The 18,166-nt window shown below is 35.7% G+C and overlaps 1 protein-coding gene across 2 annotated transcripts in view; it reads left to right on the forward strand.

The window, feature by feature from the left end:
* LOC121389928 (pleckstrin homology domain-containing family G member 5-like) overlaps window positions 1–18,166 on the forward strand; it is a 144,179-nt gene that overhangs the window by 75,108 nt on the left and 50,905 nt on the right. The window contains exons 8-10 of one of the 2 annotated variants that reach the window (XM_041521597.1): window positions 1,423–1,520; window positions 6,841–6,993; window positions 12,357–12,515. In XM_041521597.1, the coding sequence (XP_041377531.1) occupies window positions 1,423–1,520; window positions 6,841–6,993; window positions 12,357–12,515 (410 nt within the window). The remainder of the gene's footprint in view (window positions 1–1,422; window positions 1,521–6,840; window positions 6,994–12,356; window positions 12,516–18,166) is intronic. The other variant, XM_041521598.1, reaches the window with a different exon arrangement.

Consider the following 18,166-nt stretch of genomic DNA (forward strand, 5'->3'; position numbering starts at 1 on the left):
TGTCCTCTGTAGTTTAAGCACCAGTCATGGCTGCATACCTTTTCTTTTGGAATTGGTCTTGTGCAGAGATGTGGTGGTGTTTATTTATGCTAATGGCAGATTCGTAATCATTATATATGTTACATTTTTGTAACACACTTTTAACCTATTACAGCAGTGAAACCTGTCAAAACCGGACCTTGAAGAACTGGAATCCTGTCAAAACCGACTAAGTTTCATGATCCCAAATTTTCTAAATTCTAAAACATGACCCTTTAAACACTGGATCCTTTTGAATTAAACCGGATAAATATTAGGTCACCAGCATGATCCAGTTGAATTAAACTGGATAATATTAGGTCACCAGCATGATCCAGTTGAATTAACCAGATAAATATTAGGTCACCAGCATGATCTGGTTGAATTAACCAGATAAATATTAGGTCACCAGCATGATCCAGTTGAATTAAACTGGATAAATATTAGGTCACCAGCATGATCCAGTTGAATTAACCAGATAAATATTAGGTCACCAGCATGATCTGGTTGAATTAACCAGATAAATATTAGGTCACCTGCATGATCCAGTTGAATTAAACTGGATAAATATTAGGTCACCTGCATGATCTGGTTGAATTAACCAGATAAATATTAGGTCACCAGCATGATCTGGTTGAATTAACCAGATAAATATTAGGTCACCAGCATGATCCAGTTGAATTAAACTGGATAAATATTAGGTCACCTGCATGATCCAGTTGAATTAACCAGATAAATATTAGGTCACCAGCATGATCCAGTTGAATTAAACCGGATAAATATTAGGTCACCAGCATGATCTGGTTGAATTAACCAGATAAATATTAGGTCACCAGCATGATCCAGTTGAATTAACCAGATAAATATTAGGTCACCAGCATGATCCAGTTGAATTAAACCGGATAAATATTAGGTCACCAGCATGATCTGGTTGAATTAACCAGATAAATATTAGGTCACCAGCATGATCCAGTTGAATTAACCAGATAAATATTAGGTCACCAGCATGATCCAGTTGAATTAAACTGGATAAATATTAGGTCACCTGCATGATCCAGTTGAATTAACCAGATAAATATTAGGTCACCAGCATGATCCAGTTGAATTAAACCGGATAAATATTAGGTCACCAGCATGATCCGGTTGAATTAAACCGGATAAATATTAGGTCACCAGCATGATCTGGTTGAATTAACCAGATAAGTATTAGGTCACCAGCATGATCCAGTTGAATTAAACCGGATAAATATTAGGTCACCAGCATGATCCGGTTTTGACAGGTTTCACTGTTCATTGTTTTGATGTATTACTAGTGAATAGTTCAACATAATAATATATTATCATTTTAAAGAGACCATTGTTTTGAGTGCGAAATACCTTCAGGTATATTTTGTAATTTTCCAGAGAAAGATGTGCCGGACACAGTCATCACGAGAACTTCCACCAGCAGCAAACCAAGCAATGCCTCCAAGACAAACAGCTCGAAAAACAATAAATCAGGGGTGAGTCGGCCATTTTCTCAGCCATTTTCTCTTTCTAATACAGCTGTAACCCATGTTTGTTTCCAGTTACTGTAATTAATTAATAATAATAACTAATGTGTTAAATGTAGGTGTTAATCATCTACATTTTTACAAGCATACAAATAAAGTACTATATTTGGGAAAGGGTTAATGTGAGTGTATGATTTTTTTTATTTAAATGTTGATAAAATATTCATTACAATGTGAAGAAGTTTTATATATCCTTTTAGTTGGGCAATACCAAAACCGACGAATTGTTTGAATGTTTGTGAAAACTTTGTTAACTGTGATTGACAGAAAAATTATCACCTGTCTGTTGTGGGACTAGCTCTCTGGTGAAGTTAGTGGTTAATGCCCACGACAGGCATTCTTGAACAATATTCTTATGAAACCACAGCAAAGATGACCCCCAAATCCCATATCCATTATTACATGATTTAAAGTATGTACTATCTTATCTATGGGAAAGTGCATATAAAAGAGCCCTTGCCTTAATGGTTTTCTGATAAAAGCATGCCAAAAATTACCCATACCCATTACAACATGATTCAAAGTTTGTACCATCATGCCTATGGGAGAGTGCATATAAAAGACCTCTTGCTGCATTTTAATATAAATAGCATATGTGGAAGCAGTGGGTTTCCTCCCTCACTCGACCAATTGTCGAAATAACGATCTGTAAAACATAAATAACAATAGCTTAACATGTCCTGTGCGGAAGCAGTGGGTTTCCTCCCTCACTCAACCAATTGTCGAAATAACGATATGTAAAACATAAATAACAATAGCTTAACACGTCCTGTGCGGAAGCAGTGGGTTTCCTCCATCACTCGACCAATTGTCGAAATAACGATATGTAAAATATAAATAACAATAGCTTAACACGTCCTGTGCGGAAGCAGTGGGTTTCCTCCATCACTCGACCAATTGTCGAAATAACGATATGTAAAACATAAATAACAATAGCTTAACACGTCCTGTGCGGAAGCAGTGGGTTTCCTCCCTCACTCGACCAATTGTCGAAATAACGATATGTAAAACATAAATAACAATAGCTTAACATGTCCTGTGTGGAAGCAGTGGGTTTCCTCCCTCACTCGACCAATTGTCGAAATAACGATATGTAAAACATAAATAACAATAGTTTAACACGTCCTGTGCGGAAGCAGTGGGTTTCCTCCCTCACTCGACCAATTGTCGAAATAACGATATGTGAAACATAAATAATAATAGTTTAACACGTCCTGTGCGGAAGCAGTGGGTTTCCTCCCTTACTTGACCTACTGTCAAAATAACGATATGTAAAACATAAATAACGATAGCTTAACACGTCTTATTGTCTCATTAAAGAAATATTCCTGTCTTTACTAACTACGGTAACCCCTGTGGTATGTGCTGTTCTGTGTGGGAAAGTGCATATAAAAGACCCCTGTGGTATGTGCTGTTCTGTGTGGGAAAGTGCATATAAAAGACCCCTTGATGCTCATAAAAAACAACTTTTAATACAATTACCAACTGTTTGACATGCAGTATCCACTGATTAAGAAATCAATGTGCTCCAGTGGTGTTATTAAAGAAAATAAACTTTATCGTCTATTTACTAACACATTAACCTTTCTAATTCTTCTGGAAGCAGAGTTGGAAGTGAGGACTTGGGTTTTGAATCATAATTAGTTGAATAAATGCATCATAGCCAAAATCATTCCTTCCTTGAGAAGACGAAATTCCACATTTTAACGGCACATCCAAGTGATGGATTTGATGGCTTAACATCCAGTGGTTTGGCATGATGTAATTGAAGTAATAAATGTCACTGAAATCTAATGGTGAGATTCATTTTGTAAATAGTCGTCAAGAGTTACGACTTTAGACATTCAGTTGATAATTTTGATGGTTTTGTATCCAGTAGTTTGGTATGCTATAACTGAGCCATTTGAAGTAATAAAGACAGAAAGTTTCTGAAATTACGAGAATGATAGTTTTGTTTGTCCATTGGTCGTACGTGCAAGTCTAGTTTTTCTTTAATTAAATTTAATTTTTGCATTAAATTTAGAATACCATTTACATGGTCTTATAATGGGGTACACAGAAAGAAATGCTTTTTGCATAACCTAAAGATTGTTTCCGTAAATGTTCAATTCACAAAGTCCAAAAATATCAATCAAGTTGAATAGTAACAATTTATTTTGTAAATAGCCGAGGTTTGCAGGTGCTCAGTCATTCTTGCTCAAAACCACTTTATTATAAATAGTCTGAATGCTGTATATATTATACATGTACGTAATTGGAATCTGAATAAACCATATTATGTAGATACAATAAAATAACATTTTGGAGCCATTTTATCGTTCTTGGCATGACACCATGTATTGGTTATAATGTCATAAAAATTATATCAAACCTCTCAAAACAGGACCCTCTATAAACTGGAATTCCCTCAAAACTGGACATTTTTTTATGGTCTCTTTTTAAATATATGTGCAGGAGAGAACCTCTGTAAACTGGATACCTCTTAAAAACAGACTGATTACTTGGTTCTGAGGGTGTCCGGTTTAGAGGGGTTTCACTGTATTTACAAATTAACTCCAAGAATAATTGTCAGAGATTGTGCCCAGGAGAGATGCACTTGAACCTTAATTGGATATAGGCCAGTTAATATGTTATTCAATCCAATCCAAGAATAATAATAATAATGCACTATAGAAGCACATAAACTTGAGTGGGAAGAAGAACACTTTATAAAGCCTTTATTACCATATGATTTTCTTAACTGAAGCCAGCACACCAACTTAACAGTGCTATTGTGTTTGTGACTGTGTTTGACTAACATGGTGATGGTGAAACAACAGAGGCATGCATGGGGTGTTCTGCAAACTGGCCTTCTACATGTTGGTTTTCAATGCTTTTCTTTCTTCTTTTTTAAAAATATTTTTCCTTTTTTCAGGTTTTTGCGGGGGGGGGGGGGGGGGGGGGGTGCCTTTTTTACTGATACATTGGATTTTCTCTAAGGATTTAAAAACTTTTTTGCTTATACTGGGCTTATTTTAGGTGCATTGATTGGGGTTTCTTAAGCGTTTTTAAAAATAGTTTTTGTTACACTGCAAGGCTTACCTTTAAAGTGTTTTTGTGGGTGTTTTATTTTCTGGGTTTTTAAAAAAAAAAAAATTTAATGCTTAAATTTACATTTAGCTTCTTTTTTTAAAGTTGGTTTTGTTATACATTTGGCTTATTTTTTGGTACTGGTTATGAAGCGGAAGATTTGTTTTTATCATGTTTATTAGAAATATGCCTGCATTTAAGTCTAGGATCAGACTATCAACTGCCAGCAGAAAGTTAGCCAACTCAACGGTTGTGTTGTAATTTCTCCAACTCCCAACTTATAATGGGTACACTCAAATTAACAACTAATGTGTTATATGACAAGAATTGAGTTGTAAGTGCTCAGACTAGCAACTGGACAGTCGTAGAAATTGTGACAACAAAAAGTTTGCCAACTTCGTTGTGGCAGTTGATAGTCTGACCCTAGCATAAAGTAACTGACCCTAGTTATCAGGCAATGTACAATATTGTTTACTAGTACAGATTTTTAAAAACCAATTCTGACAAATTCAGTATTATCAATTTTGATAAATTCATTGAGTTCCAAATTGTCCTTCAGTATGTTCAAAACTACTGCACAGAACATGTTCTATCTATCTTAATTTTTGTTGTAGCCCAAATGGTACTTTAATTACATCTTAATAATTTTGTACATACCAAAAAATTTATATGTATATATTTGGATATAAAATGAACTTTGAGCTAGTATATAAAACATTAGGATTGCCAGAAACACATTTGATATATAGAAGAACTGATTTTCAAAACAATAAACTGTATACAATATGTAACTTTAGTTGTTTAAAAGAATTTATTATTTGGAAATATTTTACAATGGTTGCAAACTCAAAATGTTTCCTGTTTGTGTTTTAGAATGAAATGTATAATCTAAATGATTTATTGCAGGTAGTTGTGCAAGTTATATATTGATACAATATACACATGCCATAGTTTGGGGAGAATCTTCTATTTTTACAAATTTGCCTTTTATAGTATTATTCTACCTGTATTCTAATAATAAATTACAAAACCCTCATGCCATGTGTGCAATACTAAATGTATTACACTTATTCAAGAACTATATAATTTTCCTACATCTGATTTGGGGTATATAATAAATTATATACCTCATGCATGGTTGTGTTTTATCTCTGTATATTAATGGGATGTATATTTTCTTGGATGACCCCAGCAATAGTTTTTTTTACCTCCCCCTACATTTGCTATAATTTTGTTTTATTAATCATCATTTAAATATCACTTACATGTATTACCGTAATCCTCTAACAACTCATTGTTAACCATTTACTAAAATACCTATTTCGGGCCTCTGAAAATTGCAAGAATGGTCATTTCATTCACGCATTGCTTGCACAAATCTAATTTTTGCATAACCTATTTTTTGTTCACACAAAATTTCGAGCACCATAATATTTTACATGGATATATAGAGGTTAATACCAGAGTGGTTTTCGGTATCGTTAATATCATATATTAGCAATAAAAATTATATTATGCGAGCTTCTGATGAGCATAATACATTATTTTTATTCTCTTTATCATATAATTTCAAGCTTAATACAACGTGTTTTGTAAACAGTATTCGCAACTTTAATTCCAGTTGGCCATTACGCAATATTCAAATGAATATGTGACGTGGGTTTTTTTTAATGAAAATGGTGTCAATGACGTTATTTTGGATATCTTTACATAATAATAAACTAGTGCTTAACGTTTTTTGTTTTCTGAATGCTGGACAACTTTCAATGTAAAGTTGCTATTGAAATGTTTTTGTTTGATGAATATGAATGCATACATCTATTATGGAGTGTCACCTTAGTACAATCGCTTAAATGTCAATAAACTTAGTGCTGTGACCTCGATTAATTTACATCCAATTTACAAAGTTATCAAATTCTTAAAGTATGTGATCTGAAAAATAGCACTGAAAATGTAAGATATTATATGATATAATAGGTTACGCAAAAAGGAAATGGGATACCTGGATTTATTTCTCTGTAACCGATAAATAGGTCAAGCAGATTTTCAGAGGCCTGTATTTACATGTGTGTTTAAATCATTGAATATATATATATATACATGTATAACACCTCACACTCATATAAAATAGTGTTATAATATTCATTTTTCTCTACTTCCACCAAAACACTGCATGTCTCTGTGTACTTGACTTTATCAGAAAAATACTCGAAGAGAATCCATAACCACAGTCCCCACCCTCCTCGAACCTCCCCCTGTCAAGCAGCGTCGCGGTTCTCTGCAATTCTTCAGTATATCCAAGAACGAGAACGGAAAATCCGGTGATGGTTTGAGAGTTTATGACGATTCCTTTGTAAGTCGACCAATCAGCATGACATATATATGGGTATCTCCTGCATGTGTTATTGCATATATATTACATGTAACTGTATAGTTTTTTTTATCTGTGTAATACATGTTACTTCTAATCCTACTTCCCTCCCTTGCCTTCCCAGAATCCTCGTAGTTGCAAGTAGTTGTTTAGTTAGTCTGTTATATATATTACATTATATTGTTTTAGATTGTATATATATATATGTCTTTGTTTGTGAAGCTTTTTTTGGTGTGTTGTTTTATGGTGGGTTTATTTTTATTTTTATTTTATTATTATTATTATTATTATTATTATTATTATTATTATTTTAATGCTTTTAAATTATAAATGATTGAAATTTGTACATTTTAAATCTATGACATTAGCATTGATTTATCACCTATGTTTTTATACTCCGATAATCGGCAACACTCCCCACAATTCTCCAAAGGCTAGGTTGTTTTAGTTTGTTTTGTTTTTTCCAATTTTGTAATAAACAAATTCCCAATCAGAATGTAAATAATTCCCATTGTTTTGTTTTTTTAATGAAACAAAAAATTCCTCCTTTTTTTGTGAAATGACACTAAAATTTATGAAGTCAAAGCCATGTGCATGAAGTAAAATTGTAGAAATAAAACCCTGGTTAGATATCACATTTAGGAATTAGCTCAACAGACAAAAAGTCTACATAAGCTGAGTATAGCAGTAAATAATTTGACTTTGTTTTCTGTTACCTACAATTATGTATGTGAACTGGTTTATATGGTTTCTAGTTTTATGTTTTTAAAGACAACACGTATATGTAACTATAATGTAATAATAAAAAAATTAAAGGTAACATAAATAATTAAAGAAGAAAACCAAGTTTTGTAGGTATTTTTATGCAGTAAATGCAGATTTATTATTTTCCTCTATTTGTTTTTGTGTTTAGTTGGGGGGGGGGTTCTTTGGGGTTATTTTGTTTGTTTGGAAAAAATGTAGCTTGTTTCCTAAGACTATATGTTAAAATTAACCAAATGTATAACATCCAATAACCAATGGTAAATAAAGCACTGTATTCTAGTGTTACAGTAAACAAAACTTTAAACTTTCAATATTATGAACCCATTTGAATACAATACAATTGAATTGTCATATTATAATATGTTTTATTTAATCTTACAAATTGTAAAAGTTTTAAGATCCTTATTTGTAAATTTTAAAAAATCGTTCAACTATCCACATGAAATATGTTCAGGAAGGATCTTTTGATAGAGATTTTTCCGTCGTAAAATACGTATTAGGCATGGTTTTATTTGGGTGGCGTAGTCTTACATCACTGCACCACTGCACAATGCACCGTCTTAGAAGTTTATGTTTCATGTTTTACTAGCTGTTGTGTACTTACATCACCACATCACTTTTTAATAAACCAGGCACTTTTGATTGTTTTCATTTTAATCTTCTACATATTTGGTTATTTTCTTACATTCTTGAACAACTGCTATTTAATGTCATACATATATGAAGTTTAATTATGTAATAGGCACAGCAAAAGCAGTGCTATCCTCCACCCAACTGTGAATAGTATGTCATTTTCCTCCAGCTAATAGCTGAATTAATATACAAGGTTGTATTACTATATATTGGATGTAATTCATGCTTAGTGCGTTGTAAAGTTTACATGAGCTGTGGTGGGCATACCCTCAAAAATACAACCACCATGTAAATAGCTAGTCTGCATTAGTCAATGCTATATACATGGCCAGATGGGGTGTGGTAGCGTTGCCCCCAAACATATTACTGTTGTGTACATAGCCAGCCTGCATTAACCGATGCTATATACATGACTAGATGGGGTTTGATAGCTTTCCCCCAAACATATTACTGTTGTGTAGATAGCCAACCTATTACTGTTGTGCGTTGTGTAGATAGCCAACCTGCATTAGCCGATGCTATGTACATGACCATATGGGGTGTGGTAGCGTTGCCTTCAAACATATTACTGTTATGTAGATAGCCAGCCCACATTAGCCGATGCTATATACATGACCAGATGGGGTGTGGTAGCATTGCCCCCAGACACATTACTGTTGTGTAGATAGCCAGCCTGCATTAGCCGATGCTATATACATGACCAGATGGGGTGTGGTAGCGTTGCCCCCAGACATATTACTGTTGTCTAGATAGCCAGCCCACATTAGCCGATGTTATATACAGGGCTGCCATATACATAGTCACCTCTATGTTAAGTGACAAAGATGGCACCTTCCATTGCCATTGTATTGGTGGAATTCATCTTTGTATGCAGTATTTATCATGATGTGTATACGGTAGTCGACTGGACCTCAGTGCAAAAAGATCCTTGCTAAGTGCGGCATCGGTTAAGTACAAAGAAGGCTGTTAGCAGTACAGATTGAAAGAGAAGAGGTCAGAACAATCAGATAATGTTACAACGACTTTGCATATTATATTGTAAATACATGTAACTGGCTGTCCCAGCTACTCACACAAAAAGTGCAGTGCAGATAATTTATGGCATAACAAAATAGTACAAAAGCCAATCTTGGAGTAAACCCAGACAGAGATTTGTTTAGTGTCCTGCGTGTCAGTTGTATTGATTTTGTTTTCTTAGCATGTGAAATGTTGAATTTTGAAATGATGGATTCAGCAAAACGATTCAATAGGTGTTTTGTTTTCCTATAGGGTAGCTATGACATTGTGTACAGCTCATGATTGATCAGTTCCATGTACATTTAAGCACATGTATTTTATCTAAGAAGAGCGGGGCGCAGCTCAGTGGTACAGCACTCGCCTGATGCGCGATCGGTCTAGGATCGATTCCCGTCCGTGGGCCCATTGGGCTATTTCTAATTCCAGCCAGTGCTCCACAACTGGTGTAACAAAGGCCGTGGTATGTAATATCCTGTCTGTGGGATAGTGCATATAAAAGATCCCTTGCTGCTAATCGAAAAGAGTAGCCCGTGAAGTGGCGACAGTGGATTTCCTCTGTCAATATGTGTGTGGTCCTTAACCATATAACCCTAAATAAAATGTGTTGAGTGCGTCGTTAAATAAAACATTTTATTTACGGTTACATGGCGTCAGACATATGGTTAAGGACCACACACAGATTGAGATAGGAAACCCACTGTTGCCACTTCATGGGCTACTCTTTTCAATTAGCAGTAAGGGATCTTTTATATGCACCATCCCATTGACAGGATAACACATACCATGGCCTTTGATATACCAGTTGTGGTGCACTGGCTGGAATGAGAAATGGATTTTTAAAAAGTATTTTTTGGATGATTACCTTGCAATTAATTTATTACCCTTTAAATAAGATATATTATTACACGTTAGTGAGAGTGATCACAGTAATAATGACATTTCTGTTATTCAAATTCAAATTGTGACAAACAAGTAAACAAATGACAGCATTTTCAGAATCGACGTCATCTTTCATTGTCTCGATTTTGCTAAGAGATTGCATCTCCATGCACATATAAACAATATAGCGCGTTGTAATAAATAGAATACTATACTCATTCCTGTAAGAGACCATTTATATTACAACTCATGAGTGTGTTTTTACTTGGTTTCACTCACGATGTATGGTAGAGAACATGCACACGCGGAATATGAATGGTCTCTTACAATCACTTGTTTACCAATAGTAGCAGTACTAATTTTAGTGTCATGTATACATATATATTAATTAATTAATTTCCTGGTAGATATACTTGGTTGGGATAACTTTCCTTTAGTTATTAACCTATTTTTATGTATTTATTTATTCTTTGAAATACGTGGGTATTTAAAATACTTAGAAACATAATAATAGTTATATTTAATGTTTATTTATACGAAGCTGAAGGTAAGTTTGACAGCAAAAAATATTAACAATGGATTATGACAGATTAGATGTAACATTTTTAACTTAGCAGATTCTCATGGTTTAAATGTAAATATACTTAATTCTTTTCTTAAATTTTTTATTATTTGACATAATGTAATTTCATCTTTAATCTTAACACAAAAATCTATACTGAATTTAAAATTGAAAAATATATTTCATTGAAAATAATTAAAATCAGGATGAGTTGCACACGAACATATTGAGTGATTGCGGGCGATTTAATAGTTATAGCCAGTGCACCACGACTGGTATTTCAAAGGTCATGGTATGTGTTATCCTGTCTGTGGGATGCTGCATATAAAAGATCCCTTGCTACTAATAGAAAAATGTAGCGGGTTTTCCCTTTAAGACCAAATGTTTGACATCAAATAGCCGATGATTAATAAATCAATGTGCTCTAGTGGTGTTGTTAAACAAAACAAACTTTTTAATAGTTATGGGCAGTGAATGTGACAGGTACAAAATTTAATGAAATTATAAATCTAAATAATTAACAAAAACACTATGGATTGAAATCTTTTGTATGTTTTCTCCAGTAACCCCCTTTTAGTAAGTATCTGTATTGTATTGCTATTTCTTGCTCTAGCCAGTGCACCACAACTGGTATATCAAAGGCTGTGGTATGTGCTATTCTGTTTGTGAGATGGTGCATATAAAAGATCCTTTGCTGCTAATTGAAAAGAGTAGTCCATGAAGTGACGACAGCGGGTTTCCTATCTCAATATATGTGTGGTCCATAACCATATGTCCGACGCCATATAACTGTAAATAAAATGTGTTGAGTGCGTCGTTAAATAAAACATTTCCTTTCCTGTATTGTATTGCTAAATATTGCAGATGTAACTGCATGATATCATGGATTATCCCCCTTTATACAAGTCTGAGAGAAAAACTAAACATTTTGTCAGTCATTTTGTCAGTTCATGATGCAGTGGACAACAATAAAAATATGGGTTTTTTAATTGAATTTTGGATTGCATGTTTTCATATGCAAACTATTTATATGGCTGTATACATGCATACTGCATCAAAAATATACTTCTTGATTGACAAGTTTATTTGCATATGTTAAACAGTCAAAGGGGGGCATTATAAACATGACGGAAGACTATTTTATTTTGTACTGTATTTATGCAAAATAAAAGTGTCAAGTGTCTTAACAATTTACTGCTGTGTCAATAATTATGTAAATATTTTCTCCATATCAATTTTAAAAAATACACCATTTTCTTTTCTGACTAAGTATACAGTTTAACATGCATAACAAACAATAATTATTTACATGTAATTGTTAATGCTCATACTTTCAAAAATATGATAAAAAGTCAATTATAGTTTTGACTGTATAAAATGTTTCAGTTAACGATAGTTGTTCATACTTTTGGAACTTCAAAATACAGTTTGGATCTTCTTCTTCTGAAATTTTAAAATTATATAATTGTTTCGTTGTTGTTTCTTCCAGGGGAGTTTATCACGTCGCCGTGGTAACAACCTTTCGATCGATGACTCGTTCACGGTACCATCGACGAGCCCGCACGGAACTCTTACATTTAGGGAGGACAGAAAGAGCAAGGAAAAGGCACAGAATAAATTATCACAACTCTTCACGCCTCTTAGTAAGGTAAGTCAAAATGTATTGTTTAATTGTGATTGAAACATAACTGTTATACACTTTATCACTTTCATCATGATTTGTACACCATGTTTCAGCAGCATCCCACTGCACAGGTATCCAGGTCCTGGTTGAAGATTCTGAGTGTTTAGTTAGTACCATGCAGTCGATGGAATGAGTTATCATGCTTTTAATTGAGTAAGGGTCGGCAATGGAAAGTTATCAGAGACCCTGCTCGCTTAAAACAACAACTGTAAAACCACAAAAAGACATTTACACCACAAAACCAATATCGGTCAATTCCTAAAATGATAATCTTTTTACCTTCTCATTATAATGCTCCCCAAGAATCTTCATGAGTAGTGTCTCCACGAGTACTTGAGTACTCGGGCATGGGGCCAGTCTAGCAATACTCGAGTCCACTCACAGGACTCGAGTATCTGCACAAGGAAGAGCTCTCTCATTTAATTATATTTGTTTACGTCATTTTGCCATATTATGTTTGCCGCCGTTACATCATAGGGATATGAGACATGGAGGGAAAACAAAAGCCGAATGTGACAGTGTGGAATGCAATATAATGCGCCATTGTATCAATGGCATGATTGGCATCCATGTTCAGCACTGGAATTAAGATGCATAATGTTATTTTACTTTATTCCTTAGTCTCATCATTATGCAGTGTCTGGTACTCGGGGCCGGGTCGAGTTTCTTATTCCTTAGTCTCATCATTATGCAGTGTCTGGTACTCGGGGGCGGGTCGAGTTTCTTATTCCTTAGTCTCATCATTATGCAGTGTCTGGTACTCGGGGCCGGGTCGAGTTTCTTATTCCTTAGTCTCATCATTATGCAGTGTCTGGTACTCGGGGCCGGGCCGAGTTTCTTATTCCTTAGTCTCATCATTATGCAGTGTCTGGTACTCGGGGCCGGGTCGAGTTTCTTATTCCTTAGTCTCATCATTATGCAGTGTCTGGTACTCGGGGCCGGGTCGAGTTTCTTATTCCTTAGTCTCATCATTATGCAGTGTCTGGTACTCGGGGCCGGGTCGAGTTTCTTATTCCTTAGTCTCATCATTATGCAGTGTCTGGTACTCGGGGCCGGGTCGAGTTTCTTATTCCTTAGTCTCATCATTATGCAGTGTCTGGTACTCGGGGCCGGGTCGAGTTTCTTATTCCTTAGTCTCATCATTATGCAGTGTCTGGTACTCGGGGCCGGGTCGAGTTTCTTATTCCTTAGTCTCATCATTATGCAGTGTCTGGTACTCGGGGCCGGGTCGAGTTTCTTATTCCTTAGTCTCATCATTATGCAGTGTCTGGTACTCGGGGCCGGGTCGAGTTTCTTATTCCTTAGTCTCATCATTATGCAGTGTCTGGTACTCGGGGCCGGGTCGAGTTTCTTATTCCTTAGTCTCATCATTATGCAGTGTCTGGTACTCGGGGCCGGGTCGAGTTTCTTATTCCTTAGTCTCATCATTATGCAGTGTCGGGTACTCGGGGCCGGGTCGAGTTTCTTATTCCTTAGTCTCATCATTATGCAGTGTCGGATACTCGGGGCCGGGTCGAGTTTGACCCTCAAGTACTGGAGTCCGTGTCGAGTTTGACCCTCAAGTACTGGAGTCCGTGTCGAGTTTGACCCTCAAGTACTCGAGTCCGGGTCGAGTTTGACCCTCAAGTACTCGAGTCCGGGTCGAGTTTGACCCTCAAGTACTCGAGTCCGGGTCGAGTTTGACCCTCAAGTACTCGAGTCCGTGTCGAGTTTGACCCTCAAGTACTCGAGTCTGGGTTGAGTTTGACCCTCAAGTACTCGAGTCCGTGTTGAGTTTGACCCTCAAGTACTCGAGTCTGGGTTGAGTTTGACCCTCAAGTACTCGAGTCCAATAGTTTGGACTTGTGGATGCCCTATTCATGGGTCTACAGGCCATATTCATGGGCCTTCTTATTTACCAAATTTGAGATCTGCTCTCTTTTCTGTGTGTCTAAAATTAAGTGGATGCCTTGTTAGCTGAAGAAACCTAAGGGCAAGTAATTCTGTGAGTCACACATATTTCTGAATTATTAAAAGCATTATTAGCACATCATAATAAACTCAAATCAGACATATTTATTTAATACTCATTCAGTTTAGGGGGGCAGGATTTAGTTCAGTCGGTTTAATATACACATTCGGTTTAATATACACATTCGGTTTAATATACACATTCGGTTTAATTTACACATTTGGTTGATTCCATTAAAATATTTTGTCAACTCAGCTGCATCTGTCCCACCATTTATATAAATAGCCATTAAAACGAGTTTCTCCTGTACGTTTATGCCCTGCCTTTGTTTCCAGTTTCTTTTTGTTAATCCATCCAAACAGGACATAAAGTGTGTGAGATTTTCCCATGACACTGTTAACCTGTGCGTTACTGTGTGAGATAATGGAAACTTGCACACACCATTTTACCTGTGATTATCTTTTGTGGAAATGCGTAACCACAAAAAGATTAAACATCTGTAGCTGATGGTTTATACTTTGTGTGAGAGAACACGGCCATTGAATTGGGTCTCCCTTTTTTCACTTGTTTTCATTGGCTGGATTATATTTAGGACAGATGTGATTAATCATACTTTGAAAACTTGTTTACCATTTATAACATGTTTATGAGCGTCAAGGGATTGTCAACAACAACAAAAAAAATGGTTTCTAGATGTGGAGTGAAAGGAAATATAAAATAAAATATCTTTAGTAATGTCTCAACACAGGGGCGGGATTTAGCTCAGTCAGTTGAGTGCTCGCTTGAGGTGCTTGCATCGCAGGATCGAGCTACCTCGGTGGATCCATTCAACTGATTGGGATTTTTCTCGTTCCAACCAGTGCCCCACAACTGGTCAAAGTCTGTGGTGTATGTTGTCCTGTCAGCGGCAAAGTGCATATAAAGGATCCCTTTAGCTGGATGGCTTTACAACCTAATCAACCCATTGAGTTGTTAAACGTGCTCTGGGTGGGAGCCGGTACTGAGAGGTGAACCCAGTACCTACCGGCCTTTAGTCTGATGGTTTAACCACGACACCACCGAGGCCGGTGTAAAACAAATGTTCTTATCCTTGTAATATATATGACACAGCAACCAGTGATATAACAAAGTGCTGACACTTTGCATACATTACACGACTTTCTTGTTATGTTTTATGGTCTAATAGCTTTACACTATCCATTGAGTCATTACACTCGTTCTGGGTGGGAGCCGGTACTAAGGAGTGAACTTGGTACCTACCAGCCTTTAGTCCGATGGTTTAACCACTACACCACCAAGGCCGGTTCCTTTCCTTGTAATATATATAGCACAGCAACCAGTGATTTCATTAAACTCACTCTTGGTGGAAGCCGGTACTGAGGAGTGAACCTAGTACCTTCCAGCCTTTAGTCTGATGACTTCACCACTATATCAAAGAGGCTGGTTCCTTTCCTTGTAATATATATAACACAGCGACCGGCGATTTCATTAAACTCACTCTTGGTGGAAGCCGGTACTGAGGAGTGAACCTAGTACCTTCCAGCCTTTAGTCTGATGACTTCACCACTATATCAAAGAGGCTGGTTCCTTTCCTTGTAATATATATAACACAGCGACCGGCGATTTCATTAAACTCACTCTTGGTGGAAGCCGGTACTGAGGAGTGAACCTAGTACCTTCCAGCCTTTAGTCTGATGACTTCACCACTATATCAAAGAGGCTGGTTCCTTTCCTTTCCTTGCAATATGTGACACAGCTGCTGGTGATATAACCAAGTGCTGACACTTGCATACATTACACGACTTTCTTGTTATGTTTTATGGCCGGTATGGGATGGTGATACAACACAGAATAGACTGTGCAGTTCTGCCATGTTCTGCTTTTAATACACCCTTTTATGACAACAGGATAACACAGGCCTGGAAAGAGCCATTAATGTCTTATCAAGAAGTGTCGCCAATCAGCTTTTATGTCTCTTTTTGTGTGGGACTGTTATGGCGGCCATCCTTGAAATGTAGATGTGAAAATTTTTTCTAGCAAAACAACACCTGTATGTTATAAGAAAAGAGTTTATTACGTGGGAGTTGCATGTTTCTTTGTAAACAAAAAAATAAAGAGTAAATTGTACATAAATATAGAACACTTTTGTTTGGTTATGAAATGCTGCAGCAAAGAGAGATCTTCATTTTTTTTAAAGGACATTAATGGTGCAGACATAAAAATAACAAAACATGTACGTTATGAAAAAATACTTTATTATTTTGGAGTGGTATGTTTATTTCTAAACAAAATAAAGAGTAAATTGTAGATAATCATGGAACACTTTTTTTTTGTTACGCAATACTCCAGCAAGGAGACATTCATTTTTTGTAAAGGACATTAATGGCAGACATCTTTGAACTGCATGCAATATAAAAAAACTAAAACTAAAAAATATATATATGAAAAGAGTTTATTATGCGAGAGTGGTGTGTTTATTTCTAAACAAAAAAAGAAGAGAGTAAATTTTAAATAAAAATAGAACACTTTTTTTTTTCTTTTTTCCTTTTTAAATGTTTTATCTTCTTCCCTTATCTTGACCCAAAATGAAGCTATTGATGGAAACTAATCATAAATAAAATGTGTTGAGTGCGTCGTTATATAAAACATTTCCTTTCTTATATCATATATTATATCAGTCTTGACAATATTAACTATAGCCCAAGCTACCTTTCTTTTCTTGCCTGTTTTGTTACATCAAAAATGTACACTTCAATACTGGATGTCAGTAAACAAAATTTGTTTTATTTTTATTAACTAAAAACATATCTCTATGAATTGTTCACTGTAATACTGGATACCAGTAAATATTGTTTTGTTATTTTTATGAACTAAAAACATATCTCTACGAATTGTTCACTGTAATAATGGTTAACAGTAAATATTTTTATTTTTATGCACTCGAAACATCCTATACGGATTGTTCACTTTAATAGTGCTTAGCAGTAAATATGTTTTTGTTATTTTTATGCACTCGAAACATCTCAATACGGATTGTTCACTTTAATAGTGCTTAGCAGTAAATATGTTTTTGTTATTTTTATGCTCTCGAAACATCTCTATACCAGTTGTTCACTTTAATTACTGGATAACAGTAAATATGTAGATGATACATTTATGCACTCGAAACCTCTCTATATGAACTGGTTACTCGAGGACCTTCCTTTCACATCAGTAACCAATGACGTTCTTAAGAGCCCGTTACTTCTACCAGACTGACTAGCAAACTCAAGTTTTGTAGCCACTGCTGTAATGGTTTCCAGTCCATTTTATGTGTGTACGGTGTACGTCGGTCTATGCACGTAGTGCCCTTAGATTTCTTATGCACCTTATTCTTGTTGATGACTCTGTGGTTAACTTCAGTAACTTAAACTTTATGCCACCATGCCCATTTGACTCATTTTCATTTCAACTTATTTTCGTGCTTATATCCAATTGAGGTTCAGACATGCTGTCCTAGGCACACACCTCAGCTATCTAGGCTGTCTGTCCAGGACAGTGGGTTAGTTGTTAGTGGTTGGAGAGAGAGAGAAAGAGAGAGAGAGAGAGAGAGAGAGAGAGAGAGAGAGAGTGAGTGAGTGAGTGAGTGAGTGAGTGAGTGAGTGAGTGAGTGAGTGAGTGAGTG

Source organism: Gigantopelta aegis, chromosome 15 (assembly GCF_016097555.1).
Source record: "Gigantopelta aegis isolate Gae_Host chromosome 15, Gae_host_genome, whole genome shotgun sequence".
In the NCBI taxonomy this organism is placed as follows: Eukaryota; Metazoa; Mollusca; class Gastropoda; order Neomphalida; family Peltospiridae; genus Gigantopelta; species Gigantopelta aegis.